The sequence below is a fragment of the Harpia harpyja genome, chromosome 10, assembly GCF_026419915.1.
Source record: "Harpia harpyja isolate bHarHar1 chromosome 10, bHarHar1 primary haplotype, whole genome shotgun sequence".
NCBI lineage: Eukaryota > Metazoa > Chordata > Aves > Accipitriformes > Accipitridae > Harpia > Harpia harpyja.
The window spans coordinates 33,518,036-33,545,911 of NC_068949.1; the positions used below are offsets into that span (position 1 = coordinate 33,518,036).

Here is a 27,876-nt window from a genome sequence, read left to right on the forward strand (position 1 = left end):
CTAAACATGTCTGGTCATTGTGGGTTGACCTGTGCTGTTACCAATTCTCTTTTGCTTTGAACATTATCAACAGTGTAAAAAGTAGATGACCTGTTCCAGTAACTGTGCAGGGCAAATGATTGTTATCATTGTAAACCACCCAGGCTAACAAACTATGTAGAAAAGAGCCCTTCGTTCCCTTTTAGCCATTAGCTTAGGAAGCGTCTGATACCTGTGCGCTGTCAGCATCAGTGCATGTTCCTTTACGCTTTCTGCAAGTTCTTTGATCAGCAGGAGGCAGATGGAGTCTTGCTTAGCCCAGGGTCATTTCAGAGATTTAGTAGTTCCATGTTTGTTACATCAATACCTGCCTTACATGGGAAATTACAGGTCCCAGCATCAGCTAGCCAAGAAGATGAGAATGAAGCCTGGTACACTGTGGTCTACAGCTCCTGACATCGTCTAATGTGTCTGTACATTCTGGGACCTCATAACTCATTCTGCTTGCTTTACAAGCTCTTTTAGGTGGCACGTGGTTTTTTGGTGAAGGTGAACATCTATGTAAGAAAAAAAAGAGAAACAAAACCTGCCCTTAAAGAACCATATTCAGTCATTAACATGAGAATTGGCTTAGTGTTTCTAGATATGTCACAGAAATTATGGAGATGAATAGATTCCATGACAGATTTTCTCTAATTCTCTGCAGCCTTGTGAACATATTTGTTGTCTTCCACGTTTGATGCACTCTATCCCATTGGAGGTCAGGAGGGAGTATGAGCCAGCATACTAAAACTTTCAGGGCCTTTAAAGAGAAGCTTCTCATGTTTCTGTTCTTAAGTGTCAACTGATGTAAGTGAGACCAGACTTTTGTCTTGAAACAAAATGTGGAAGTATTAAAGAAAAGTAGTAGACCATGAGTGGAAGGAGGAAGAAAGAACATAGGTTAGGAAAGACAGATGTGTTTAATGACAAACACATTTGTCCAAAGGAATAATTTCCACTGGCCAGAAGCCCAATTAAACACATAAAATAGAAATCCAGAAAAACAGATTAACGAACCAGCCATTAGCAAAGGAGGAGGAAAAAGACAAACCCAGCTAATTCTGTACAGAGCATGACAGATGAGCTCACAGCAAATAATTGGGTGACATTCATCAAATGTGAACTAAAAGGAGGCATTAGAGGGCAAAATACTATCATAATCTCTGGGATTTACAGCGTTGGAGAGTTTGCTCATATGAAAAGGAAAAGTTCATGAAAATAAATTTAGTTGGGCCTTCCAAAATTCATTCTCTACCACAGTGCTTGCCAAAACTTTATTGAAGGCTTGATCATTTTTTGGAACTGTTATAACTGTGCATGTAAATCATGCAAAGATGAGGTCCTGGCTGGGAAAAGCTTCACACAACTCCTGCCAACAGAATTGTGGGTGGCTTCATATTAACTGGCTCAGAAAGACCATAGACCACAAAGATTTCTGTTTTTAAACCTTTGTCAAGGTGACCTAGTCCAGGTAGAGGACTGAAAGGGAGTTTAGCTAATGCATAGTGAAATTGAACAGTGTTTGAATCCTACCTTTCTGCCTTAAAAAACAGACAAACAAACAAAACAAAAATCCAAACAAAAACCCTCTAGGTACCAGTTTGCCATGGCATAAAGCCAAAAAAATGATGTAAAATCTTTTGAGTGTGGAAGACTTGGAGTAGATCCTGTCTTGGCACAGAGGGGGGAATTTGATCACCCCTTGATATTTCTGCCACTCTATGTTCATGTGATTAACTTGAAGATTGTTGGACTGTTCCCAATGTTAATTAGTCATCACAGCGTTTGCAATGTATGTAAATATTCATGTCTGCATCTTAAAGATGAGTTGATGACCATGTCTCAGCCCATCAGAAGAGGTGGATATTGAACCCAGGGTCCTTACCAAGTAGTCACTGGACACATTCAGTCCTATCTGGACTCTGCTACAAATAATGATCTGGTGTTGAAACCATGAGTGCTGTAAAATGAGTTCATGTGGCAGAGTTACATCATATGAGAATTTGGATCTTCCACTGGAGGTCAGAAATATCACCAAGAGGGGATATTTAAATATTCCCTGTGCTATATGGGTAATATGACCTAGAAGTGTGGGATCCTTTGGGCAACTCTTGTACAGCTGATAGAGAGATACAATTACTGCAAACATGAATTTTTAACTTTGAGTTGGACTGAATCAACTGCATAGTCTGTGCTCTCCTGCGAAAACTTGATTTTGATGTGGTAGTATTAGATGGGAAAGATACCCTTCAGAAATAACACTCACAACCCTTTCAGCATCCTCACAGCGGGAGAGAAGGACCCCAAAATGCTACTGTGCCAGTCCACAGTGCACTTTATATGAAGTGAGAGTCAAATGACTCCTGTTCTCTCCCTGTCTCTGCCACTGGCTTGTTTTGAGACCATAGGCAAAACACTTTAGATTTTCATGTCTGTGCTTTCCCTTGACTTTAGCGATATGTTGTCTGTATAGAGTTTGTTTGCTGTGTTATGGGTCATTCTTCTGCCTTCTTGTGCAGTGTGTGGTATAATGGTGGTTGTTTTTTTCTTTTGGGAACGCTAAATGCAGCTACGATAACATTACGAGTAATAATGGGAAACAAGCAAAAGGGGAAGTCTTAGTGTAGAAGCCTGTCTTATTTCTAAACCTTCCTTTCTTTGCAGTTCTTCGAACTGTCAATAGAAAAGCCTTATCTTGAGTTGATTAGATATCAAATTTCACGACCAGTAATATTGTGTCCTTTGAATGGCAGCTTCTCTAGGGAAGAAAGCCACTATCTAGAGGTGATATCACTGCTGAGAATATAATTGATGCTATAGCAATATTCCATGTAAGCTCATTCTGAAATATCACTGTCAGATGAAAGGAAGTATATCTAGGAGAGAATCTAGGACCTTTCTGTTAGCTTTATTGGCAACTTAAGAAGCCAGCAAATGACATTCCATATAATAGAGAAGTGCTTTGTGTATTGTTCTATCTTAAAAACCTGCAAGACTGCCAAAACAGCAGAATATAGGAAATTCACCGATGTAAGCCTTGCTGCAGCCAGGCCTGAAATGTTGCCAGAAAGAACAACCACAGCAAGGGTAAGTGACTAGCGACAGGTTTAAAATCCCATATTTTATAAATTATCAGGGCTAGATCTCATCGATGCATGGCATTTATGTGTAGCCTTTACAGCTCGCTCAGTTCATAAAACCACAGATTTGGACGTCTATCAGTTCCCCCCCCGCCCCATCCTTGTTCAGAGATAGTATGATTTCAGAGAAATCAGTTTTCTAGTGACGTGGCATCTAAGAGCTTAGCCCCAGCTTTCCACGAGCGCATTCATTGCATTTACTGTTTGCATTAAATGGTGCTAGTGTGGATCTCTGCTGTTAGTCACCGTAAAAGGTTGTTGGAAGACAACCCTGGCCCCAAGGGACTTATAGTGCAAACACACAAGGCTGAGAAGCAGCAGAGGAAAGAGGTATTATCTCCTTCTTACAGGAGAGGAACAGAAGCACAGAGACTTTAAATTACTTGCCCAAGGTAGTTGAGCTGGAACCATGTGATGAAACCAGATCATCTTCTTTCCCCACTCAAGACCTTAAACTTAATACCCACTTTTCCCTTTTTCCTGAGATGTTAAAATCATGCTGGATTTGAAGCATGAGAGACAAAATGGAAAGTTCAATAGCATACCTTAAATAAATAATGCTCCAGCCCTCTCAAGCCTGGGATTTCTTTGGAGTTATACAGATGCTTTTAGGGACAGCTGTGCAGGTCATAGAAAAGATATCTGAAAGAAAGGTTGTTAAACCCTCTTAGAGGTGTCAGCATAGGGTGTCTTGGAAAGGTCATCACTCACTCTCTTTGGTGTTTCCACAGGTGACAGCTGGGGGAAGAGCAAATTACTATGTGTCATACAGACGAGAGCCTTTCGCACAGATTAAATTGCCCAAATACTCTCTTCCTAAGGTGAGTGCACCATTTATGAACACAGACATGTAATATCTTGAATAGCATAGCCTGCCCAGTGGTGAAGCACCTTGGTGGGGTACCTCTCTGGGGAGCTCCATTTGTTGTGCTACTTGAATGATCTTTCTTAAATATGAATTTGGGATCTTTACCTCTCTCTGCCTTTGATTAGTGAGCATTTCAGAAAGAGCAGTCTCATTTTTCCTCTGTAAAGAGCAAATGGGAATGAAAAGATACCTCAGAAAATAGAGCTCAAACCAACTTCTCCTTGACCAGAGTTCTATGAACACCTTTCCCCAGTCTTACTCTGTTCTCTATTAATGATTTTTCTGTAAGCCTGGCTGTGACACTGAGGGTCCTGGAGAATGGTTAGGATGCTAAGCACTACCGCAGTCTCCATACAATGAGAGAAGCACAGGGTATAGCAGCTCCACTGTCCCCAACCTATGGTGGGACATTGCCAAGAAGTCATGGAGGTGGAGTTGGCTCCCTAAAAGTTGTGTTTTATTGATGCTTTGGACACACAGAACCACTCTGTGATGCTGCTTAGGAGGTGACTGAGGTAGCCTAAGATTAACACTGACTGGCAAAGCTGGGAGGGAGGGAAGTTAGTACTTCTCATATAACTCTGCCTGGATTTACCTTCTTAGGCCTGAGCTTTCTACCAGACCAAGTGGTGCAAGCCTCAGCAAGGAGAATATGTTCCTGGAATTATACTCAAATTCCATAGTGTAGTCATTGCTTGGGATTGTGTAGAACAGAAGGGACCAACCTTTCCAGTGCCTTGGCTGGATACAAGTTTCTGGGTAGCCTGATGGGCAGCTGAGACTACTGCTGCTCTTTGAAGCCTCAGAATGGCTGTTGAGGGTACTGTCATAGAGGGCTGATAATCAACAGTAATGGCCTTCCCCTTCCTTCCACAAGTGAAAATTTTGGTGGGATAATTGTAAGACAGTTGGCTAGATTTGCCGTGTGGGCTGGATCTACCCTTCTGATTGCCTGCGGGGTATCTGTAGTCTAGCAGATAAGCATATTTGCTTTAACTTGTACTGGAAAACTTAATAGTTGTGAGAAATTTGCATCTCAAACTCCTAATATTGCACCTCAACTTCTTCCCATTTGGGTTGATCACAGTCCATAATGTATTGACACCTGTATAGCACAGATATAGTTTCTTTTGTTTGTCATTCCATGGTGGTGGAATGACACGGTTTGTAGCCATGTAAAAGAGGCTTGTTTATGCTGCCCTTAGTCACTAGAACATTTTTGCTGCACAGTAATAACTATCCTGTCAGCTGTAGATTAATGAACTCTGCTGGAGTTGTACGTATGTGAGGCTGGCAATAGGGTAATGCAATATTTCCACTGCAAGTGGTCAAAACAGATTGAAGTCATTGGGTGTTTTGCTCTATTTTTCACACTGCTGGAATAGGTTGGGTATGTACTTAATCTTTAAGGAATTAGAGCTGTTGGGCAAGAACAAAATTCCTGATTTAGTCTTCCTTGAGGGAAATGGGAAACCTCCCACTGACTGCACTCACTGGGACAGAATTAGGCCCTCAAATGTTTTTTCTCCCCATCCTATGCTGATAGGCTATGTTAGGTCTATTAGAAATAGCCCCATCTTATCAACCCCAACTTTTCATCCAGATACCTCACACAGAAGATTAAGTTGCCTCCTAGGAAGGATGGGGATATTGAGCTGATCTTCCCCCAGATATTATTCCCCCAAATCAGGTCACTCCGTCCTTTGGGAGACTTCCAGAATTATGGTTTCTTGATGCAGAAACAGTGCAAGAAATTAATCAAGGCTCCTTGGCACCCTGGGGAAATTTTAAATAGATACAAATAGATAAATGAAGTCCCACATAATCACAGTGATTTTGCTTCTAGCTGAACCAGTGTTAGTTTTTTCAACAATGGTGGCAAGGATGAAGTGCTTCAATACTCATCATCACCCTGGAAATAATTTCCATGAACCTGCTTTAAAAGAATACTGAGAAAATGCACTGTCCGGTCCCTTTGATATTAAAACTAAAGAGGGGAAACCCTTGCTGGACCTTCATATCTTGGTCAGCAGCAAGAATCCAACAAAGGTTAGTGGGTGGTTTATTTGATAGCCTGTATGTAGTGGGATAATAGTTCTCAGACAAGCTCTCAATAGAAAAGTATGTTATTAAAGATCACTACCAGCATTAGCTCAAACTGATCCCTATACCTCAGCTTCAAATAAATGTGAACTCCCAGTTTTTTTAAAACTGGTTCTTTAGCAGTTGGAAGCACAAGCCCGTTAGTTCAGCATGTAGATGGAAATTGTCACTGCTTTTAGCCTGGTGCTACACCATGCTTAGTGACTATAAGGACTCCAGGCTCCAAGGTTGTGAATCTTCCACGAGTGATAAAACTGACTTTCAAATTTATAAATAAAAAATGAAACTGGATGAAATTCCTTGAAGCTACCAAAAATGAAGAAAGCAAAAACCCTTCGCCCAGCTGGTGATCATTAAAAAAATGAAATGCAGAAAAGTCACAATGGTGGTAATTTATTGGTTTGCTCTAACAGAAAATTGTTTAACATACCTATAATTCATGCTCCATCTCCATTCTTTCATAAGTCATAGTAATTACTACATGTCCCAAAGGGCAAAGAAATAAAGAGATACTCAGTAATAGGCCTTTTGTCTTCTTTTAACAGGACATGCATATTATCAGCACCGATGAGAATCAGGTGTTTGCAGCTGTTCAAGAGTGGAACCAGAACGATACGTACAACCTGTATATCTCGGACACCCGAGGGGTGTACTTCACCCTGGCCTTGGAAAATGTGAAAAGCAGTCGAGGACTGGAGGGGAATATCATTATTGACCTTTATGAGGTATGTAGTAAAGGTCACCCTACAAGGAACAGCAACTGCTTGCTAGTTCAAGCAAGTGTAAGTCTCTTACTGACCTTCCAGGATCTTAATTTGTTTTGGGATCAGCCCAGAGGCATTTACTGGATTTGATGCTGAGCTGATGCATGTGGGAATAGATGCAGTACATTCTGCTATAGGTGTGACGACTGGTTGTTTTCAAGACAATGACTGGTTAGCTATGTGGCATTTCCAAAAGGGAAAACCATTATCTTTCTCATCCTAACGTGGATGTCTAGAGAAGCTCTCAAAATACTATTTTTCCCCTGCGACAGCTAGAGACACCTGCTCACAGGCAGGGAATGTGGATTCCACTTTTGTGAGCACTGAGCAGCTTATGAATTATAAGCAAAAGTTTATAGGTGCCATTTGCCCAGAGATAACTGCTGGATAACTTCTACCCTGAATCATCTTCCATTCTCATTCTTCTGTCAGGCCTTTCAGCCTTGGCCAACAGCAGTCCCTTCAGAGTACTTTTTCCAGTTCCTGGTTTCTTCAGAGTGTCCTGGTTTTGGTGTGTCTAAACTCGTTGGATGGAAGATCTGCTGAGATTCAGGGATCAGTGCTTTGCCAGCAACAACCAACCAGTAATACTAATAGTAATGGTTGCAGGCTGACTTCTACTGTTACGTGGAGAAATGTTTTTGCAGTTACATGTAGAAGTTAGGATTATACATTTATTTATTTCAGCCAGAATAATGCCCACTTAACAACATCATCAATTTGTTTACAAAAATCCAGGTAGGTTAGGGCAATGAGAGAAAACTCACAAATAACGCATGGGTCAGTATGAAGGGCAGGGTTTACATTTTATTTTCACCTAGTTAAATGCATTTTCCTGCCTCTGAAAAAAAGATATATTTCTGTGTTGTGACGAACCACCTAAAATAAACATGCATCATCTCCCATTCCTGGGCAAACTCTGTGTTTCCCAGCTGTGTATCATAGACTCTTTACTGTTAAATGCTGATAGAGATTTTCACAGGGTCATTGAAAGGGTAGTGTCACTCGGGGGGCTTTAGAGTAGAAGGATTTACATCCTGGCTGTGCCAGGAAGGTGCGAATTTGCAGCAAGTTCCTTCTTCCTGTCTCACTTTCACAGCTGTGCAGCAGAGACCAGACTCAACACAAAATCTTCTTGGGGAAATTTTGACAGGACCATATTCTGCTGGAATGGGTTCTGCTGACAAAAATCAAAACATTTGGAACAACTGGGTTGATTTTGACAGAATTTGGGAGTGGAAGGAAAGTGAAGAAATCAAGTTTGCAAAACATCAGTGTTTCAGCATATTCAGGATATCAGTCTTTTGTGTAAAAGGAAAAAAAGACCAACACAAAAGGATCCCACGCTGCTTCTGTTATGACCTGCTATCTCCCATGTTATGACAATCCGGGGAGGGAGTGGGGCAGACCACATCCTCAAACTCACAGAGCTCATTTGTGACATGGTGCATGCTGTACCTTCAAGCCCATCATCAGCCTGCCTGCAAGCACTCAAGGATATCCAAAAGTGGGCTGTTTCCTGGGGATTTGCTCTGTGAACATCCTTGTCTCTTTCTTCCAGAGAGAGAGAGACTGCACGAGGCCTTTCAGCTGTGCAGGCATCATCAAGATGTGCTTGTAATGCCATTCACAGTCTTCTAAGGCTGGATTGAGATTACTTTATTGCTTTTTCAGAGACCTTCCATTCCTGAGAGTGCTTAGATAGGCCTCACTTTTGGCCTGTTCTTCCAATGTATTTTTTCATCTCTCTCCATTTTTCCTAGGTAGCGGGGATCAAAGGCATATTCCTGGCTAACAGGAAGATAGATGACCAAATCAAGACTTTCATTACCTACAACAAGGGCAGAGACTGGCGTTTGCTGCAGGCACCAGACACCGATGTAAGAGGGGATCCTATAGTTTGCCAGCTGGTGAGTGGCAGAGCTTTTCCAAAGCACAACTGACTCTTTCAGAGTTCTTATTTTAGTCACTGGGTTAACAAAACTCTCCCTATGTTTCTTCTGTGTTAAGTGAATTGAGCAGATTTTTTTTTCTATAGCTTCATAGATTTTAAGGGAAAATTCTGTCCCTCTTTCTTGAGCTTTTTTATGGAACTTAGGTCAGAATAAGAAAGTTTCTGGGAAAAAGTGCTCTAGATCAGGTTGTTGGTAAAAACAAGTGCAGACATGCTTGTAATGCAGTGTTCCTGCTTCTCTTGCTCTCAGCTACTTTTATGATCATTATTCAGAAAATGAACATATGCTGCTATTTGTAACAGTACTAAGAGCAGAGGGGTCATTTTCAGCAGGATCGGAGCATCTGTGTGCAGTCGCTAAGGGTTCCTCTGGTATTTAACTTGTTGCATATTAAAGCTTCTGCCTTTTGTTTGTTTCCTGTCAACAGCCCTTTTGCTCATTGCACTTGCATCTGCAACTCTCGGAGAATCCGTATACTTCAGGAAGCATTTCCAGCAAAGAGACAGCTCCTGGGCTGCTGGTGGCAACAGGTAAGAACATAAGTGCTTCCCACCACTCACCCATGCCTCACTGGGAGCCTGAGAGTATGAGATGTTTTCTGTTGGTGTAAAAGCTTTCAGCTCTGTTTCAGCAAGTGCTGAGCTAATTCACATGAACTCCTGTTTGCTAGGAGAAGGCATGTGGGCCCCGACTTCAAAAAAGGTAATGCCTGTCAGGTATTTGTTGCTCTACAATAACCCATATGCAGGTCTAAGCCCACACCTGCAAGGGATCGTTGCCAACTGGCATTACTAACTCCTCTCACTTGACATCATTACAACCACTGATGTAGGTGTCTACCTGTTTGCTGGCGTTACCATGAATGAGAACAGGGTGTATAATCATGGCTATGCTCTTAGGAGGTGTCAATACATTCCACCTTTTGAGTAGCAAGCACAGAGTTGTCACAAAGCCTGTCAGGTGAAGCCTGGACCTCATGAGTGCCTGTCTTGTCCATGGCACCTACTTTCAACACTGTATTGCTCCAAGACTAGCAGCACTTCATCAACTCTGCATGGGTCATTCTTGTCGTGGGTTGTTCTGCAAAATAGTGCTTTGGCAGGTGGTGATGTTTTAATGGTGACCTGCTACAGCGCTTCACGGTGGCAATGGCTGACCCACTGTAACTAATCTGACAACCATCACAGGCCCTGTGTGCACACAGCGTGCAGCCTGATCAGGATGGACAGAGCTACCAACCACACTCAGAACTCCCACAGCTCTGTGGGAGCTGCTGGGCTAACAAAGTGCTTTCTGAATGGCTGGTGCTATTGAAAGTTGGCCTCTGAAGCATATAGGCTGTCCTGCCTTTTCACAGGGAGGCTCCTACGTATGCTCAAATATGTCCAAATACTTGACCGTTCTTTCTAAGGCTCAGTTTATCTCCTTTGTCCTGTTCAGCCTAGCAGTGTCTTGCAAGTGTGTCATGTTAGCATATTGCCTATATGAATTTACACTCTTTCTTCCCACCATTTCCATTCTCATGTCCTTCTGTGCTTCCATGTGTCTGCCAGACTAACCCAGAACCTGAGAGACGGGTTCCCTTCATGACATTTATATCTCAACAAGGGAAACACCATGTGATTTCCAGTTCACTGATCCAGGCCAAATGGGGTGAGATAATTTGGTTTAAACCTCCAGATCTTCCTATGAATAGCCAAGTGGAGTCATCACTCCTGGCAGGTCACACTTGCTAGACGGATGCTTAGGAGCAAGTCCTACTCATGATGCTGTGATTGCAGAGCCTTTTTTTCTTTAACCTTTTAGGAAGCAAATAGAGGCAGCAGGACAGTGAGATTCTAGGCATTGATCTAAACTGTCAGTAAATGACGTTCTTTTTAAGCTGCCAGTGCATGGGATGAATGCTTTCCCCAGTCTAACAATTAACCTTTAAAAGGCAGAATATAATTTCTGCCTTACTGCTTTGTACAATAAAAAGCTTAACCTGTTGGGAATATACACATCTGTTTCCACTAACCAGTTTCACAACAACGGGAATGTCTCACCGTGTTGGCAAATGTGTTCCAGGATAAGCATTGCGACTTATTCTCACAGGCATTGGCTGCTCAAACGCTCTGTGTCTTACTCTTTGATTTACAGTGGTACATTTCCAGCAATGATTGGAAACTCGGACTCTTGATATGAGGACAGAGGTTGGATTCTTGCAAAGGGAAGAATTATGTTTTAGTATCTAATTGTACAGCTGCCAAATCCTCTTGACTTGTTTGGGAGTTAGTTACGTTTGGTGGGGGTTGAATCCATGTAGCTGAAAGAAACTAGATGGAGAGAATGAAGAAAATAATGGAACAGGTTTGCACAGGAAAACAGACAGAAAGAACTGATAGCAAGAGGATCTCACATTTTTACTCTCTTTCCTTGCCACAACCTGGAAATCCCTGTTTGGAAAGTTGGTTTTCCAGTTTTGATATTTAAAATATGATGATACAAAACTTAAGTTTCTGCCTTTAAGTCGGTTTCTAATTCTTGAGGACTTCCACTCATGATAAAACACTGGGCTAAACAGACCTTTGGACTGACACAGTAGATTTATCCTTGTGAACCTGGGTGTCCGTATAGACTGTCCTTCTATATGGTTGCCTGCGGCAGGTTTTCCTTGTACCTTCATCTAAAGCAGTTGGTCACTCTTGCTGGTGTCAGGGAAGAAGATTAGGTAGTTGGACAGTGTGACATTTCCTACATCCTGAGCACTGATGGAATAGCCTTTCTTGAATTGTCCTGCCTCCCTGAGCCAGGAATTTTATTTTTTTGAAACAGCGTTGTCACAACAATGTGGCTAGTTGAATTCCATGATGGTGACAGGAGAGAGTCAACCTGCATCTGGGTTTTAATTTCTCATTTTTCAGCATTAGATGTCAGAAATTTAATTAATATTTTCATTAGTGTGTTTTTATTATGCTCTTGTTGGTGCTACAGATGTGTAAGATTGCCACCTCTCCCTTTGCTATTTTTGAAGAAAAAAATATTAGTTCTCCCTTCCTTCCATGGAAATTACACCTGCTTTAAAAACAGTCTTATTTGGAAAGTGTAAGAGTGGCTCACTGGGTAAAGAATTCATGGGCTTTGAATAAAGAAGTCATGGGTTTGACCACAATATGGTGGCTGGGGGCCATTATCATTGGGAGGCCTTCTGATGGAGTATCTGTCAGTGTTACATCTGCCTCCTTCCTATGGGACAGATGTTTACACCACCAGAATCCCACCTAGCATTGATTGAAGGTACTGTTGACAAACCAGCAGAAAAAACAATTCCTGGGTGACTGTGCTAGCTTTTCCCTGAACTACTGGGTGCTTAGGAAGTGGGGAGATGAGAACAAATTAATTTAGAGAAGACCTGCATTGTTCAGTGAGCCTGGTGGCAATTTTAACTCTGGAAGCAGAAGCAAGATGCTGACCTCAGGGCAGTGTGGGGAATAAGATAATAAGGTTTATTCAGAGCTTGTGCAGGTTTTTCAGATATTGGGCATCTTTCTCTTGCAACTATTGGTAGATGCTCAGAGATTCCAGAGGGCTGGGGGTTTAGTCCAAGTTCATTATTTTCTCTGTATTAAGGTTTATCACTGCAAGATTTGAGGTTCTCTCTGCTGTCTCAGATGAGGGACCTTGGAAAAAACCCTGTTTAAAGCTCTGACGTAGTGTCTCCAAATGGCATTCTGCTGTGCTTTCTCTATATATGGTTGAGGTTGATGTTTGAGCTTTTCTTTGCATTGCTTTGATGTGTGGCATATCCATTCCCCAATGCATGGCGAAGGCACAGTAGTTCACCCTATAAGGCTGTCAGCAGAACAGTTTCCAGCATAATGGAAATTACAAGATCAAAATTAAGAACTGTACCAAGTAACCAGTAAGTTTAAACTCACAATTTGGGACAGCTAGGTCAATGCGAATAATCACCATTGTCTAGAATGCTGTTCAGTCTGGTTTCTACCTCTCTGCTGCAAAGTCATTGGACCACCTTAATTCTCTGAACCGGTTTTGCCCCCAGGTGAAGTTCATACCTAAACAAACAAGATTTCCTTCAAGTGGAACTTATATTTCATTACATCACAGTCCTCATTAATTGCAAACCATTTGTAAACCTAGGAAGAAGCTTTGTTTGTTTGACTGCAGGTTCTGAGATCAGTTATGTGTTTGAGCATTTTGACAGAATCTTGAGTAGACTTTCTAGCCCCATAATCATGGGCTTCACTGGGGCCTTGGTTTCACCTTTAAACTCAGCTGTACGAGTAACTTCCCTTTGGATGCTCTCTTACATGAGAAGTAGAGACAGAGGTAATTACCTTACCCTTGACAAAGACTGACACATCACCGAGATGCAACTCACCAGCCAGAGCACAAAGACTACAAGTTCAGAGAAAAATGTGTACAGAATGAAATATCTGGAGGCCGGGGACAGTGGCCACTATTCTGCTGTCATTCTGATGATTTGTAGGCACCAAATGGGCATGGGGTTTCCTACACAGATTTTTGAGTATGTAGGTCCTTGCTTAGAGTAAGCCTGCCTTTAGTGGCTTGCAATTGTGAGCAATGCTATCTGTTGGAAAAATAAGATGATAATACTATTTCTCCCCAGTGCCAATTTTCAAATGGCACAGCTCTTGTAAATGAATGTTGCCACCTGACCATGGTGGTGTTTTTAGATCAGAATAGAATCAAGAACAGCAAAAAAACACTGGTCAGACCAAGTAATTTTGGTTTCTTGGAAAATGGAAAAATGCAGTTCTATGTTCATCCATACAAGAATGTCTGACGCTTGCTTGTGTTGCAGGTAATATTGGCTCTGAGCTTTCCTACACCGATGTTGGCGTGTTCATCTCTGCTGATGGTGGAAATTCCTGGAGACAGGTATGTTTTGCAACGTGAAGGAGAGCATGGAGCCTTTTGCTATTATTCTTCTGAGTCTTCCCTTCCCAGTGCGGTGGAGCACTCATGCAGTACCTAATTTGTTTGCAGATCTTCGAGGAGGAATACAATGTGTGGTTTCTGGACTGGGGAGGGGCACTAGTGGCCATGAAACACACGTCAGTGCCCATCCGGCACATGTGGTAAGGAAACTTGTTACTCTGAGAAGGTTTCCTGATCGGGATAAGCTGACAGTTGTGTTAATATCTCTTGCATTGCCTGGTCAACATCTGCTAGTGTCTACAAAATGAGCAAATGAGATCATTCTTATCTGCCTTTTACGGTCATTTAGGTTTTGTTGATTAGTATAATGGTTATTGTACCATTTTATAACTATAATGGCTATATCCATAATCACACACATACATGAATTACTCTTCGCACTAGTAATGTACTGTGAGAATTCAGGTGGGGTTTCTTTCCCACAGACACGTATATGCTGAGCAAGAAGTCATCCTTTGTGCTTCAGGTATTTCTGAGAGGACGTGTCCCTCACTTCCACTTTTTGTTTACAGAATTTAGTATTAAACTGGCAAGACAGATAAAGGGAGGGAGAAGAGAGGGCAGTAGGTGTTGATAAGGACAATAGAGATATGTTGCTAATGTTGCTGTCTCCTATAGGAGTCCGCTATCAATTTCCAGAGATACCGTGGTGGCAACTGAATAGAGTTAGAGGTGGAATAGGGCAAACTGATTTCTCAGTTGAAGATACTGTTTTGCTAGAAATGGGCTATAACAGTCTAAGCACTAACAGTATTTTTCAAAATTATCCTCTCCTTAGCCTTTGCCCCTCTCACTCCTGCACCAGCTAAACATTGGAGAGAGGCATTCTGAAATTCAGAACCAACCTTTTTTACAGAAAATGTGTGTATTAGCATCACCTTCAGTCTCTGGTCTTGAGTGAAAGAGGGGCATGGCTAGTGGACTGACCTACCCAGCTTCTAATGTTGTTTAGAAATTAATTAGTTAGAAATAGCCTTCAGAGACAGGATTTGTGTTCCTGTCTGCAAGATTAAGTCATCTCTCAGCTTGATGGTGTTAAGCACATGTCTGTCTCATGCTTTTCATGCAGAACAGGAAATGTGGCCTTCAGTCAAATAGAAGAAGAAAGCAATGGAGTTTGGCAGCAGTGATGAGGTATTAAGGTCTCCTCTACCTGAGTCATTATTGTACAAAATCCTTCAGTTAAATTACAGTCATTCAGAAGCTGGAGACCTCAAGACAGGCTGTCTTTACCCATCATAAACTAATGTTCCAGAGATGTACCTTAAGAACATTAATAGCTACTTTTTCAATATGAAAACCTTTTGGACTTTCCAGACTTTTCCTGACCTCACAGATAGCTCTGGGATGACTGCAACATAGATTTCTATTAAAGTCTGAATATGTTGCGTTTGAGCACATTTCTTTACCACCTGAGCTAAATAAATGACTGCTTTAGTTTTGGTGTGATAGTGGATTGTTAACCACAGGATGTATTGGCTCATACTCCTAAGGATTTGTAATTTTTCTAGGATAGGGGAACCAAGTGTTGTCTAAGAGGTCTGTGGCTCCGTGTGGGATTAAAAGCAAGTTATTATATGCAAAATGAGGTTTGCAACCTTCGTCTTGCTTTCTAGTGTTCAGGAAACAGGTTGTTTGTTTTATCATAAACAAGCTTTTTGCAGTCATAACTTAATATATGTAGCTGTGCTGAGTCAGGGCCAGGGCTTAGTCTAGGCCAGCATCCTCTTGCCAACAGCCTCCATAACTGGACATATAGAGGAGAGTATTAACAGGGCAGATCCATAATGATGCTTCAGCAGACTCCAGCTTTCTGTCTGTAGTTAGAATGTGGTGTTGTGTGACTAGAAACATTTGCCTCTGATAGGTAACTCACTAGTCATGACTCTATCTGAAGTGCCCTCAGGAAAGAGGACATCAAGACCATGTTGAAGTCTTTAGACCAAACCAAGACAATGAGCCAAGACAGGAGAAGTGTGTGTTAGCTAAGGGTATGTGTCACCAGCAGTAGGTACATCAGGCTGTGGCAAGTTGAGCTCTGGAAGAGTGAAAGGTGAGCCACTTATTGAAAGATCTGCAAGTCATGTATTAACCATTTATTAGTATACCAGGTGTAACTGTTTTACTGTTTTAATGGTGTCTTACCTTGTGAAGGCACTTTGGACGTAAAAAGCACATTACATACAAGTGCCTTAGACGTTGGGAAAGACTTGGTCACAGGTTGACTTTCCATAGGAGCTGAGAACCCAGTTCACCTTTGCTTTGCAGAGGTTCCTTTCAGATGTTCTCCCTTTCTACTAAGTCTCATGAAATGGCATGTGCACTACTATGAGTGCCCCACCTGCTCTATTAAATGAGTAGTGATTTAGAGCTGTTATCAATAAGCTCCAACAGGTTTCCTCCAAAATTATCCCCTTAGGGGCTTTGGAATTTGCTTCATATTGCCTCAGTAGGCACCTGTTTTATGGGCAGGAGTGGAATAGATTAAAGGGTACATGTATATCTATTAGTTCTCAGGCTGAGACGTTGTACAATAAGTTTCATTCTGGAGAAAAGAGGGGCGGATAATTGAAAAGCCAAGAGAACTTTAGCTAAGCTAATGAAGCATGCTGTTCCCCAGAAATTGAAATGCTATTTAGATAGATAAGCATGCAAGTAGAACAGCATACAAATGCACAGGTGTATGGGTAGATACATACATTTAAATAAATAGATTTAGGGCAGATAAGCTTTTTGTATGCTGTTGTACTCCCAGCTTTCAGTCTTTGGTCTATAGTCAGCTTCCTATTCTGGCAAATGTGCATTGTGAGTCAGGTGAAGGTGTTTTGCTTGGTGCTGTGGGAGGCAGATACTTAGGGAATGGTGACTGAAAGCCTTGGCTTTCCACACGAGAGATCTGAGGTTGGTGTAACCCATTGTTTGTAATACATATTACACTGGCCTCCTGATCCTCTGGTGGCATCTCAGATAGTATCCCTGATGCTACCTACTTGGAGCAGGGAGGATTCAGTTTCCAGCAAGACCCTCTCAGACAAATCCAGGTGCTCAGATGCATGTGCGCGTGCACACACACGCATCCCCACCAGCTTTCCTAGCTTGGAAAATAAGGCAAACATTTTTAAGCTCACTTTAAAATAAGAAATGTTTCCTGCTATTCAAAGGAGTTGTTTGTGCCATGATTGTCTCTTTGGTAATGTCCATCAAGAGTAATCTGTCAGCCTTCATAGCCCAGGTACCTTGCAGAATTACAGAGAGCTCTGTGATGACCCTGCTGGTAGAGGATCAAATAATTTTATGGCCAATAAATCTTTGCGCTTCTCTGTTTGTTCTTCCTTTGCTGGTATGATTTGGAGCTGAAATTCTGGGCAGAAATTGTACGGGAGTGTTTGTGTGGAGAGTCTGGGGGCAGAGGCAAACTTGGTTGCTCTCAGAACTGCTCATGGGCAGCAGCTCTGGGATCTGGATGCTGACAGCCTGCAGGTTGCCTGTCTTTCCTGCTGCAGTAGCAGCTCGGTGTGCACGCCCTTCTCTGGCTGTTTTCTGTGCTGCTGTGGGCCCAGGCCGTCAGGGCGACGTGGGCGCTGGTGGCTCCCCGAGGCCTGGGAAGCCGGGAGCCCACCGAGGTCCCCGGGACAGCAGGGCGGGATCTCGCAGCCAGCGCCCGTCCGACCACCCCGGCCAGGAGCAGGGCAGCCAGGGGCAGCCCTAGCCATGGGCATCAGGCAGCTCACCGGGGACGGGGACGGGCCGAGGCCAGGCTGGGTCGGGCCCGTGGCCGGGCAGGGCTGCGGCAGAGCTGGAGCCTCGCACTCCTATGGTGTCAGTGGGGCTCCTGGGCCGTGGATGGGGTGGGGGGAGGCCGTGAGGGAGGCTGGGAAGGGGCACTAAGGCAGAGGCCACCAGAGTCCTGACCCAGTCTGTCTGCTGGTATGGTCAGTTAGACTTATTTCTTTGCAGTTGTCAGACACAGAGAGGTTGCAGGGGTGTAGCTGAGAGCAGGGTTTTCTAACCCTCCTCTGCTAATCTAAAAGTCCGTTGTACTAACTCTAATTCAACCAAGACCCTGTCAGCTGGGTTAGGGTACACATGCTTTTTGATAAAAACAGAAAGTAAGGCGCATGGTAGTTGTGGGGAGGGACAGATGATCAAAAGCCACTGAATTACTGTGGCTTGTCACTGACAGTGTGAACACTCTCAGCTTCTAAGAAGGGAAATGCTTTAATTTTAACCAGCATACAACTTTGCTTTACAACTGTAACAGGCAAAGAGCACCCAGACTAACCACTGACTGTGGCTCAGTTTGGCCTCCTTCCTTCACCTCTCTGTAAAAATGGAGACAACCTCTGAGATGGCATGCAGGGAAGTATCACTAGGGCCAGAGAGATTGTAGCTTATGCCATATGGCATCGATACACACGTGGGTCGAAACGTCCCGTGGTGTTGACAGCAATTTTCATGCATTCAGGCCAGGACTGCTTATGCTCTGTGTGATGCCTCATGCCAGGTGCTATTGCAGATCCAGAAACAGGACTTGGCAATGCCCCTTGATCTCTTGAGGTCTGATGTACAGCTGGATCAAGTATATCCATGTCCTTATTGCCAGTGTTTATGCTTTCTAAGGCTTTGATCTTTCAAAGTACACCAAGAGCATGAATTAGTGGGCTGGGAAATGGCAAAGATTGGTGCTCATCTATAAATATAGCTGCTGGAGCTTGCAGACCTTAGCCAACATTTAATTGCTGCAGTTGTTGTAGAGTAAGTCTTTTTATGTGTATAAATCTTGTCTGCTTCTATCCCAGGGTGAGTTTTGATGAGGGAAGATCCTGGAGTAGATACAGTTTCACATCAACACCACTTTTTGTGGATGGATCCCTTGTAGACCCTGGCATAGAGACCCAGATAATGACGTAAGTATAGCAGCTCTTAACTTTTTAAAAATGTGATGGCAGAAGGGGTGCATGGAGATCTCCAAGTGCATGGTGAGCCTCATGATGTGCAGCGCAGCATTGTGTAGCTACACGTGTAGTGTTGCATGAAGGCGTGGTGCTGTTTTGTGGTTTTTGCTGATAGTCACAGACCCAGGTGAGGTGTCCATGCATCATGTGGCAAACAGATGATGGAGCCAAACTCTTCCCAGTAGTGGCAGGGGGTATAACAAGGAGAGATGGTCCCAAGGTGTACCTTGGGAGTTCAGATAGGACAGTAGCTAAATCCGCTTCTCTGGGGAGCGGTGTAGCCCTGGGTCAGGTTACAGAGAAGTTGTGGTGTCACCATCCCTGGAAGTTTTCAAGCCTTGGCTAGATGAAGACGCATCTGCCCTGATCTATAGTTGGTGACAGTCTGTCTTGGAGTAAGAGCTTGGACTGGTGATATCCTGAGGTCCCTTCTCATGAATACTGCTGAGATTGTGTTCCTTGGATCTGATGGCCCAGGGACTGCAGTGCTCTTCAGAGGCCAGAGATCTGTATGGTTGCACCTAATGTCAGTTCAGTGCTTGCTCCAGTTGTGCAGCTTGACTGTCTTTTGAGACTGCTGCTGGGTATGAATATCCACAAACCTCATTGCTTGCTATCCACATTCTGTGCTGTACATCTGGTTTGAGCTCAAGTTACAGGTGTTCTCAGTGTGCATATGCAGAGCTGAGCTCAGAATAACCTTCCTGGTCTGGGGCATAGTATGCTATGATTCACCCATACCATGGAGTGAAGAGCCTGGGCTGGCATTGAAGGTGCTTGGACCTTCCTCCTCCCAGGAGTGCTGAAGCACTGGGTAGGGCTGGTTGAATTGGTGGAGTAATATTGGCCCAAGAACAGGCCAAGATCTGAGTTTAACAACCAGGGAAGAGAGAAAACTTCTTAAGTTCAAAGGCATTTTCAGAGTCATCCAACGTCTTGCACAAAGCAGATCAGAGCATTCTGCTCTGGGATTCTGAACAAAGCAAGGACTAGATGCACAGCCTTCATTGCCTGCAGAGATGCCTTCTTACCTGTATTTTCTCTGAGCTGGCTGGAACAGCTTTCTGAAACGGATCAGAAAGCAAGGTGGCTAAGATGCATTAGACTGAGTCACACCTGCGAAGCATATTTGCAGTGGCATGAAGGAGTGCCTTTGGTTAATAACATCAGACACTGTTGCAGCACTCCAGCTCGGGGCAGGAGATATACCTAAATTTCACATTGCAGTCAGTTTGCTTTTCCTGCTTTCTGCACCTGAAGTTCCTGCAGATTTTCACTACTTGTAATAGAAATGAGATTCAGGCCCAGTATATTTTCTTCTAGGCTTCAGTCCATCTGCCTACTTACGTGGCAGAAATGTGTAGGTGGATCTCATTGCTGGTGTCACAGGTAGTGACAGACTGAGAGTAGACTGCTGGGTATGCTTGTCATCACTTTCTGAGGGAGCTTGGATCAGATAACTGTTGTGTGTCTTAGGCATTTCTGCTAGTGATTTGAATTTATTCCAACTGGGTTGCGTGATTTGTGTTGGTATGCCTTTCAAAAACCAGACCTACATCAGTCTTACGCAAACAAAAGCGACTATGTGGTGAGGAGCGGTCTGTACTTGCAGTTGAGATCACCTTAGCTGCAAGAAAGGGGCTGGAGGAAAATCCTCTTCTGGCAAAGGGTCATTTGAGCTGGCTTCTTTGCCATCTATGCCATGACAGAAGTGTGTTTGTGCTGTAGTCTTAGCAGGATTAGGAAGGTGTAGCCAGCTCCTGTATAGCCCATCTATATCTCCTGTGCTAAAGTGTCCTAGGAAGGCCAGGCTAAGTAATTATGGTTATCCTTTATGCCTACAAAGCATAGGAGTGGCGCTCTTGAGTTTGTTTCCCAAACAGTGCTGGGGCAGAATGAGGCAGCCTCTGTGTCTATGTCGCAGACAGCTGTTGAGATTTTATTGGAGTAGAGGTGGTATCAATTCTGGTAGGGTTGCTAGTTTTTCCTTTACTACAAACCCATGCCTTGACTTTGGATTTTTCTTCATAAAAGTGGAATACTTGTTTATGTAGAAGAATATATCTGTGCATCTGCTGCCTCGCTATCTGCAAATATTGTCCCTGTTTTTGCAAAGAGCAAAACACAACAGTATGAGATATACCTGTGAGCCTTTTCACAAGACTTCTGTGAGCATCCTGTTGGGGAAATATACACCAATCCCCAGCTAAAGATTAGAGCCTGCATTCTGTTCACTCCACGCATTTTTCTCTAAATGCAGCAATAATGTGTCACTTTCTGTGTTGGTTAATATGGTGTTTTTCTGTGAAATTCTTTGTGCAATGCGCAATGTGTATCACTGTCCAACAACACAAGCATGCAGACACACACATGTGCAGAGACAGATCTGAGCTCAAATAAATCTGCACATCAGCACCTTCATTGAAATCAATGGAGCTAATCAGTTTCAACTAGCTGTGGATTTAGCCCATTTACTTTATAAATCAATGTAGTTTTCTTTTGAGATGAAAGATGCATTTTAAATCTAAGGTTATTGTTACTTATATCTCTGTAGTCTTCTGATGGAGAATGTAGGGAGTGAGTTACCTTGCTGAATATTGTGTATCAGCTTTGTTAAGAGCTGACTTTTTCTTCTGAAATCTTTGCAGGTGTATTATTATTATTATTGTTGCTATTGTTATTGGCATTGTTTTTATTATTACTGTCATCATTAGCAATTTTTAAAATTGTTCTTAATAGTCTGTAAAAGCCATACAAAGAAATTTCACACGAAACTTGCCATAAATGTTTAGAGAAATTCCTATCCAAAGCGTTAAAGGAACTGAGGAGGAAAGAGCCCATTTATAAAGCCTGTATGAAAACCATTTCTATGCAGATCACTTAAGTATTTCTCACAATGAGAATTTTAGTGAACTCATGTATAAGGGCAGTGTAGGATCATGCGGAGCTTGTGGAAGCTTTGGCTGAGAAGAAATCAATGCCTTTCTATTGCTACTGGCCATACTCTGAACCAAGACAACACATGGTGGTTAGAGGTACATGGAATTTGTGTTTGTGAGTAGAAATCCCAATGATTTCAAGAAGCTGATGAGAGGAGCACAACGGTTTGGGATTAGCATCCCGCAGCTGACGATGGGATCAGTGGGAGCTCTTAGGGTAGAAGCAGGGCTGAGGCAGAGAGACCAAGACTGTGCTCATATTTGTGTACTGCCAAACTGGGTAGGTTAGTGCCTTTTTAAGATTTGTTTTTCATCCTGGAAAATGCAAAATATTTCATCTAGTAGTCTTGTCTGATTCCTGTTAGGGAAAATTTCTTCCATTGATTTGCATCAAAGTGGCCTGTGTTCAACTACTTCAAAAAATAATATTCTGAGGGGAATGTGTATTAAATAGTCATTATACTCCAACAACTATTATTAACATATTGCATTATTAACAATATTATTATTATACTATCTTATTAAAATCAGTAGATCAGTAGAATGACTATTATTCCCAACCTTCATTTTGTGGCACATCCTGTGAGGGGCTCTCGGGGCTGTAGGAAGCAGCAACAGTTTTAGCACAGAATTTCATACCACTTCCTGGCTGTTATGTGAGCAGTTGCAGTATCTGTCTGGATTGTATGAGCATCCTAGGCTTTTTGGACCCTCTGTGCTTTGTGCTGTGTATACATGCCCTAAGACGGTCCTAAGGAACTTACCAGTATGGTAAAATCTGTAGATTTGCATGTAGGGGCATTATATGATTCTGAATATCTTAGTGTACTTTGAAGTGGGAGCTGCTTTTAGTGGGGAATTGGGCAAGATATCTTGCAGAGGTCTGTTCCAACCGAAATTATTCTATGATTTTGTTATTTCATACGGCTATAAGGGTGCAAGAATGAATTATTTCCTTACAAGCATAGCTGAGTGGGCTCTGCTAAGAATGTAGTTTTGTGACACACAGGGAAGTACCACAAGACTGTGAGCTGGTCTAACTTGGAGCTACTGCCTAACCAAGATGAATCCACTCTCCCTTCCTCCATTCCTGGCTGATCATCCACTTCTGCAGTTCCTTTTGCTGTTGTTTTGACATTCATCTCATCTGACAAGATGGTCAGTTCAGCTCCCTTAGTGTCACAGCACTTCGAGAGATGTGTACCAAATCACATTGCAGTGTTGGGTGCAGGTGTGAGGAAAGCAGCTGCAGAAAACAAAGGGTCCTTTAGGAAAATAACTCAAATGCCTAACGGCAATGGGTTAGGCATGTTCTTAGGTAACCCAATGAGTGCCTGGAAAACACTAGTCTTTTTGAAATCTACAGTTTTCTAACTTCTGTCCTGTAGCCCTCACTGCCGACTAGTGTATCTTTTAATGATTTCACGTTCTAATGGGTCAGATATAACGTTTCTGTGTTGACAAGCCATAGGCACAGCATGTTACTTGCCTGAGGTTGTCTACCAAGGGAAAGGAATCAGATTGTATTCCCCTTCTAGTCAATTGTGATATTTCCAAACAGAAGCAGTATTTGCTCAAGAGATGTGCTAGTCTGTACCATTCAAATCAGAGACAAGATGTTTTTGTGGGTACAGAGAAGGGCTTTATATTGTTCCAGCTCTGACTCATAATTGTTACCCCTGCCACTTCATCTCCTGTGCTAAGCAACTCTCCAAACCTACATAAAGAGAAATAAACCTTTTTGCTTCACAGCCCTGCAGAGCTTTGCTATCATTTTAGCAGACTCATTATATGTGTGTGTGTGTGTGTGCAGACACTCATTTATAGATGGGGATCATTAAGTTGGTCTGTGCTGAAAAATATATATTTATGTAGACACACCCACATGTGTGTATATGAATATATATGTGTTTCTATGTATGTATACTTAATGATCCATATATATATCCATGTATGCATCATTGAGCATTAACGTTTTCACTGAGAGGATTTAATACAAGCAGGTCTGCCAACATTGCTGTGACTGCTGCCCTTGGCTATGTGTATGTTAAAAAATGTTCCTGGTTGAAAATGAACAGGTTATGAGCCCTGGCCCTTTCTAACACCTTCTCATTTACATGGTCATGCAGCTTTACCAGGAGAGCCTTTTTTCCAGGAGACCCATAAAATTACTGGCAATCCGTCACTGGGTGACAGAAGAGTGGGGCAGAATGAATAAGTAATTGAGAATTGTGGGAAAAGGTGAGATGAGTGCCAGGAGAGGTTTGAAGTGAGAAAGAGAGCATTACGAGCACAGGCCATACTGAGTCAGACTAGAGGTCCCTCTAGCTCAGTTTCATGCTCTAACAGTGGCAGGTAAAGGGTGCTAAAAATATATATTAAAAAAATTTATCATTCCCTTGTACACTTTTCTCATTTACAGAGATTTGCAAATAAGGCACTTAGCCAAACATAGTATTCTTCGTATTTCTAAGACATTCATGATTTTTTCTACTTTTTGAGTTTGTTTTCCCCCTAAATCCCTTTAAAAATTTAGCAGTCACATTATCGTGTGGCCAAGAGTTCCATGAGTTAACTCTTAATCTGAAGAACTGACTGACTTGTGGAAGACATCAGCAAAGTATGTACAGGTATGAAGGCAACGTGGCCAGATTCTGATTAGCGCTCAGCAGAGATTCAACAGACTGAGTATGAGAGAGGGGCAATAGCTCCCAGGTCTAAGCTCCCACCGAGTTCAAAATTACATGGGAGCCAAGAGTCATTTTCCCGTCACTTTCTGATAAGGTGATTATCATCTTTCCTGTTTAAGCAAGGCAAGATTCACTGCCTTCTGCTCAAGTCTTGCTGTCACATTTAAAAGCTGATACAGGAAAGAAAATTACAAGCTGACACAATGTCCTTGAAAGATTCTGCCCCTTTGTGTAGGGGTAGGGAGCTACAGATCTGCCACCTCTGAGTGGCTGTGCTGAGAAAAGTAAGGTGAAACCAGAGAGGTGATAGAAAGTAGTGCCTTTGCTGGGATGTGGTCAGAGGAGCTGGTCTTCTCCCTGCTGGGCCAGCCTTTGCCCTCCACAGTTGGCATCCCTGCTAGCTAGCAATCTCAGCAGACAAGAGGTGAGTGGATGGCAGAAACACCAAGAGACTGTTTTTCCTAGAAGGAATTGAGGTTCTTGCCCAACATGCACAAAGACACAGACACAGTGTTCCTCAATTCCTGTGGCCCAGCAGAGGCCTTCAAACTCTCCTGCCATGGATCTGGTGTCTTTTCACTTCTTGAGAAAAAGAGAAAGAAGCTGTCTGAAAAAACCACAGATTTTCTTCTGCAACTTCTGCTGCTGCTGAGCTCAACAGAAGATTTGGTGAAGAGGGAATCTGGAGGAAAGATTTAGCCAGAGGTCTGTAGAAAGCTAAATCCAACTTGCAGCTTCCAGAGCACAAAACAACAGAAGGGATCATGTGTGGTGGCTGTTGTGATGAAGGATTCTATCCTTATTTATCTTTACTTCTTTTGGGAACCAGGCCTGACCAGCCAGCCTGTGCATATTCTCAGGCCTACCAAAACTGCGGGGTTTTTGAAAGATTGTAGGGCAGATTTCAAAACCTGGTTTATCCAAGTTGCATAGGTACCATTAGATACCTAGAAAGGAGCAGTAGGTTTTAATTGTTGTCCGCATTGTGGTTTTATCTCGCATTTCAATTTTCCTTTCTTTTTATGTTTATTGCAATATCTGGTTTTGGTGTGACCATCTTTGTTATTGGCTATGGATTTTACTGCAAGGCTCTGATATGTCCTTGTGAGTTCATTGCACTGTCCTCACTCATGGGGCTGTGCAAACTGCAGTGTGTAAACCTACATAAGGACTCTTCAGAATAGGATCCATGAAATTAAAATTAATCTGTGAAAATAATGACTGCACACAGAAAGAAAAGTAAAATTTAAACTTGATCTGAGAACAAAAATTACAAATATAATTATTAAGTTAGGAAACCAAAATGACTGAGAGGATATTGGCATTTGCTATAGTGAGCTGTATTCCTGTATCATCTGATCTAATTTCAAAACCTTCTGGAAATAATGAATAGCTGGGACTTTGCGAGAAAATGATCAATCTGCTAATGCCATCAAGTGACTTTACAATGGACAAGAAAATGTGTGTTATAGGAATTCCCATTTTATCCCAGCAGATGATCAGTTTATACCCTGGAGTAAGACAGTTGATTACCCATATCATTATCTTCATTTGCAAGACTTAAAAACATTATTAACGATCACAGATTAATCAGTGTCACTTCCTCCTCCCATCTCCCTCCCTGCCAGAAGAGTACTCTATTTGTTAGCCTTTGGATTGCTGCATGAATTCACCTAAACAGTCCACAGAGGCACAATATTGATTGTGCTGCTGATACTTGCAGTATGAGCTGAGGTCTTTCTGTGGCACCTGAATAGACAAATCAGGTGATGAGAACGTCTGCTTAGAGTAATCTTTCTCAGACAGCATCATGTGATTTATTGGGCCTTAGGAAGAGGATGTCTGTGACCTGAGATCAGTTCCCAGCAGTTGCGCCATGTGCTCAAAAGATTCCTGGCAGAAGCCATAACACATAGTGAAGGCACTGGGCTCTGTGGCATGTGTTGTCTATCTTTGGCTTTCTGGGACAAACATTACTCTCATGGCTGTCAAGTGCTATTTATGGACAGTAGATAAAATATTATGCTAAAGAAATCTACATCATTAGTTGTATTCCGCATGTAGGGAAATTGAGGCAGAACAAGGGACATGCCCGTGGTCAGTCACTCAGCAGGCTGTCATGGGGAGAGCTTGGCACTGAATCAGGTCTTCTGAGTCCTAGATGAGTACCCCACTGTGCAGACTTTTCCCATTCCTTAGGGGGAAGGAGATGCTAAGTCATGTCTGTAATGCTCAGACAAGGTGAATGGAGAGGTAAGCATGTGCAGGGAGGAGGTCTAGAAAAACGTGTGCTGACTGGAGGCTTTTATTCACTGAAGTGAATAAAAAAAGCCCTCCGCAGAAGGAGCCAGAATGAGCAGCAGGCTGATACGTGATTTCTTTTCCCTAAGTAAAAGGACAGGTTTTGCCTGATGACAATACAATCCAGATTTTCTCATCTAGAGGCTAACGTGCTTTGTTTCTTGTGCTTTTAAGTAAGGACAGATGGGTTATAGGTCCTATGCTGTCCTCCTGCTAGCAGCTGGGCTGGCCTGTACAAAGCACTCAGGCCTGGTGTGGGGTGCACACATATGTTCCTCAGTCTTTCACCTTTCCATTACAGCAAGCCATGAAATATTCTGGTGCCCTGATCCCACCAGCACTCAGGGGACTGAGAAACCATATGGCCTCAGCACCTTTTCAGCTCAGCCTGGCCCTGATCCTGCATGGAGCAGAGGGTGGTACAGCACACCAGTTTTTCTGGGAGCAGGAAAGGCTCAGCGCTGGGTTGGCTGCAGATTTCACTCTAAAAGATTTTTCATCATTGGCCTGCAGTGAGTGGTGCTCCTTCTCCAGAGGAGCCATACTATAGTCTGAGGAATCTTACATAGTTCAGGTAGTGCTACAAGCATTTATTCCCAAGGAGAGCTTGTCCTTATATGGTCATTGTATATGGTTTCCTTGTTTCGTGATCCCTTTGACCCAAACCTGTGAAAATTCCCCCACTGTAACTGGTCAGCCACCTTGCCATGCTGTTTTCCAGCCAGGTACAGATCTCATCCCCTCTTCTGAGCTGCCTTCTCTCTGATACCCTGTGCCAGGCAAAGCTCGTCACCCTGCTCCACCACAAACTGTCCCTGTCGTGTGTTTGGAGCTTACATGTTCTGAGCAGTGGCTTCCACGTTTGTGTTGGACATCTCTGGTTGGAAATCCGCTGATTCATAGGATGAAAGATTGAAATGACTGAACGTGCTGTGTTACCTAGCTTCTGGCAAAGGGGCAGCACCTGCCTCTGTTGCGACCACAGACTCATTAGTGGAGGAAACACTCAGATTGCTGATACCTGCCAGTATCTTTTCTAGAAGAGGGAGGCAGCATCTTCAAGTTTCAAAGCATCAGAAACTGGTTGTCTTCGAGTGCTTCGAAGAAGAGAGAGAATTCTTCTGAAAAACAGCATTAAAAATTAACGTCCTTTCCCAACCCCCTTCCCAGGTGTCTCA

General features: G+C 42.9%; 1 protein-coding gene across 1 annotated transcript in view; it reads left to right on the top strand.

The window, feature by feature from the left end:
- The window catches only part of SORCS3 (sortilin related VPS10 domain containing receptor 3), a 318,567-nt gene that overhangs the window by 239,955 nt on the left and 50,736 nt on the right, over positions 1-27,876 (top strand). The window contains exons 8-14 of the mRNA XM_052799671.1: positions 3,893-3,982; positions 6,678-6,857; positions 8,660-8,806; positions 9,279-9,381; positions 13,677-13,753; positions 13,862-13,953; positions 18,613-18,720. Coding sequence (XP_052655631.1) covers positions 3,893-3,982; positions 6,678-6,857; positions 8,660-8,806; positions 9,279-9,381; positions 13,677-13,753; positions 13,862-13,953; positions 18,613-18,720 — 797 coding nt within the window. The remainder of the gene's footprint in view (positions 1-3,892; positions 3,983-6,677; positions 6,858-8,659; positions 8,807-9,278; positions 9,382-13,676; positions 13,754-13,861; positions 13,954-18,612; positions 18,721-27,876) is intronic.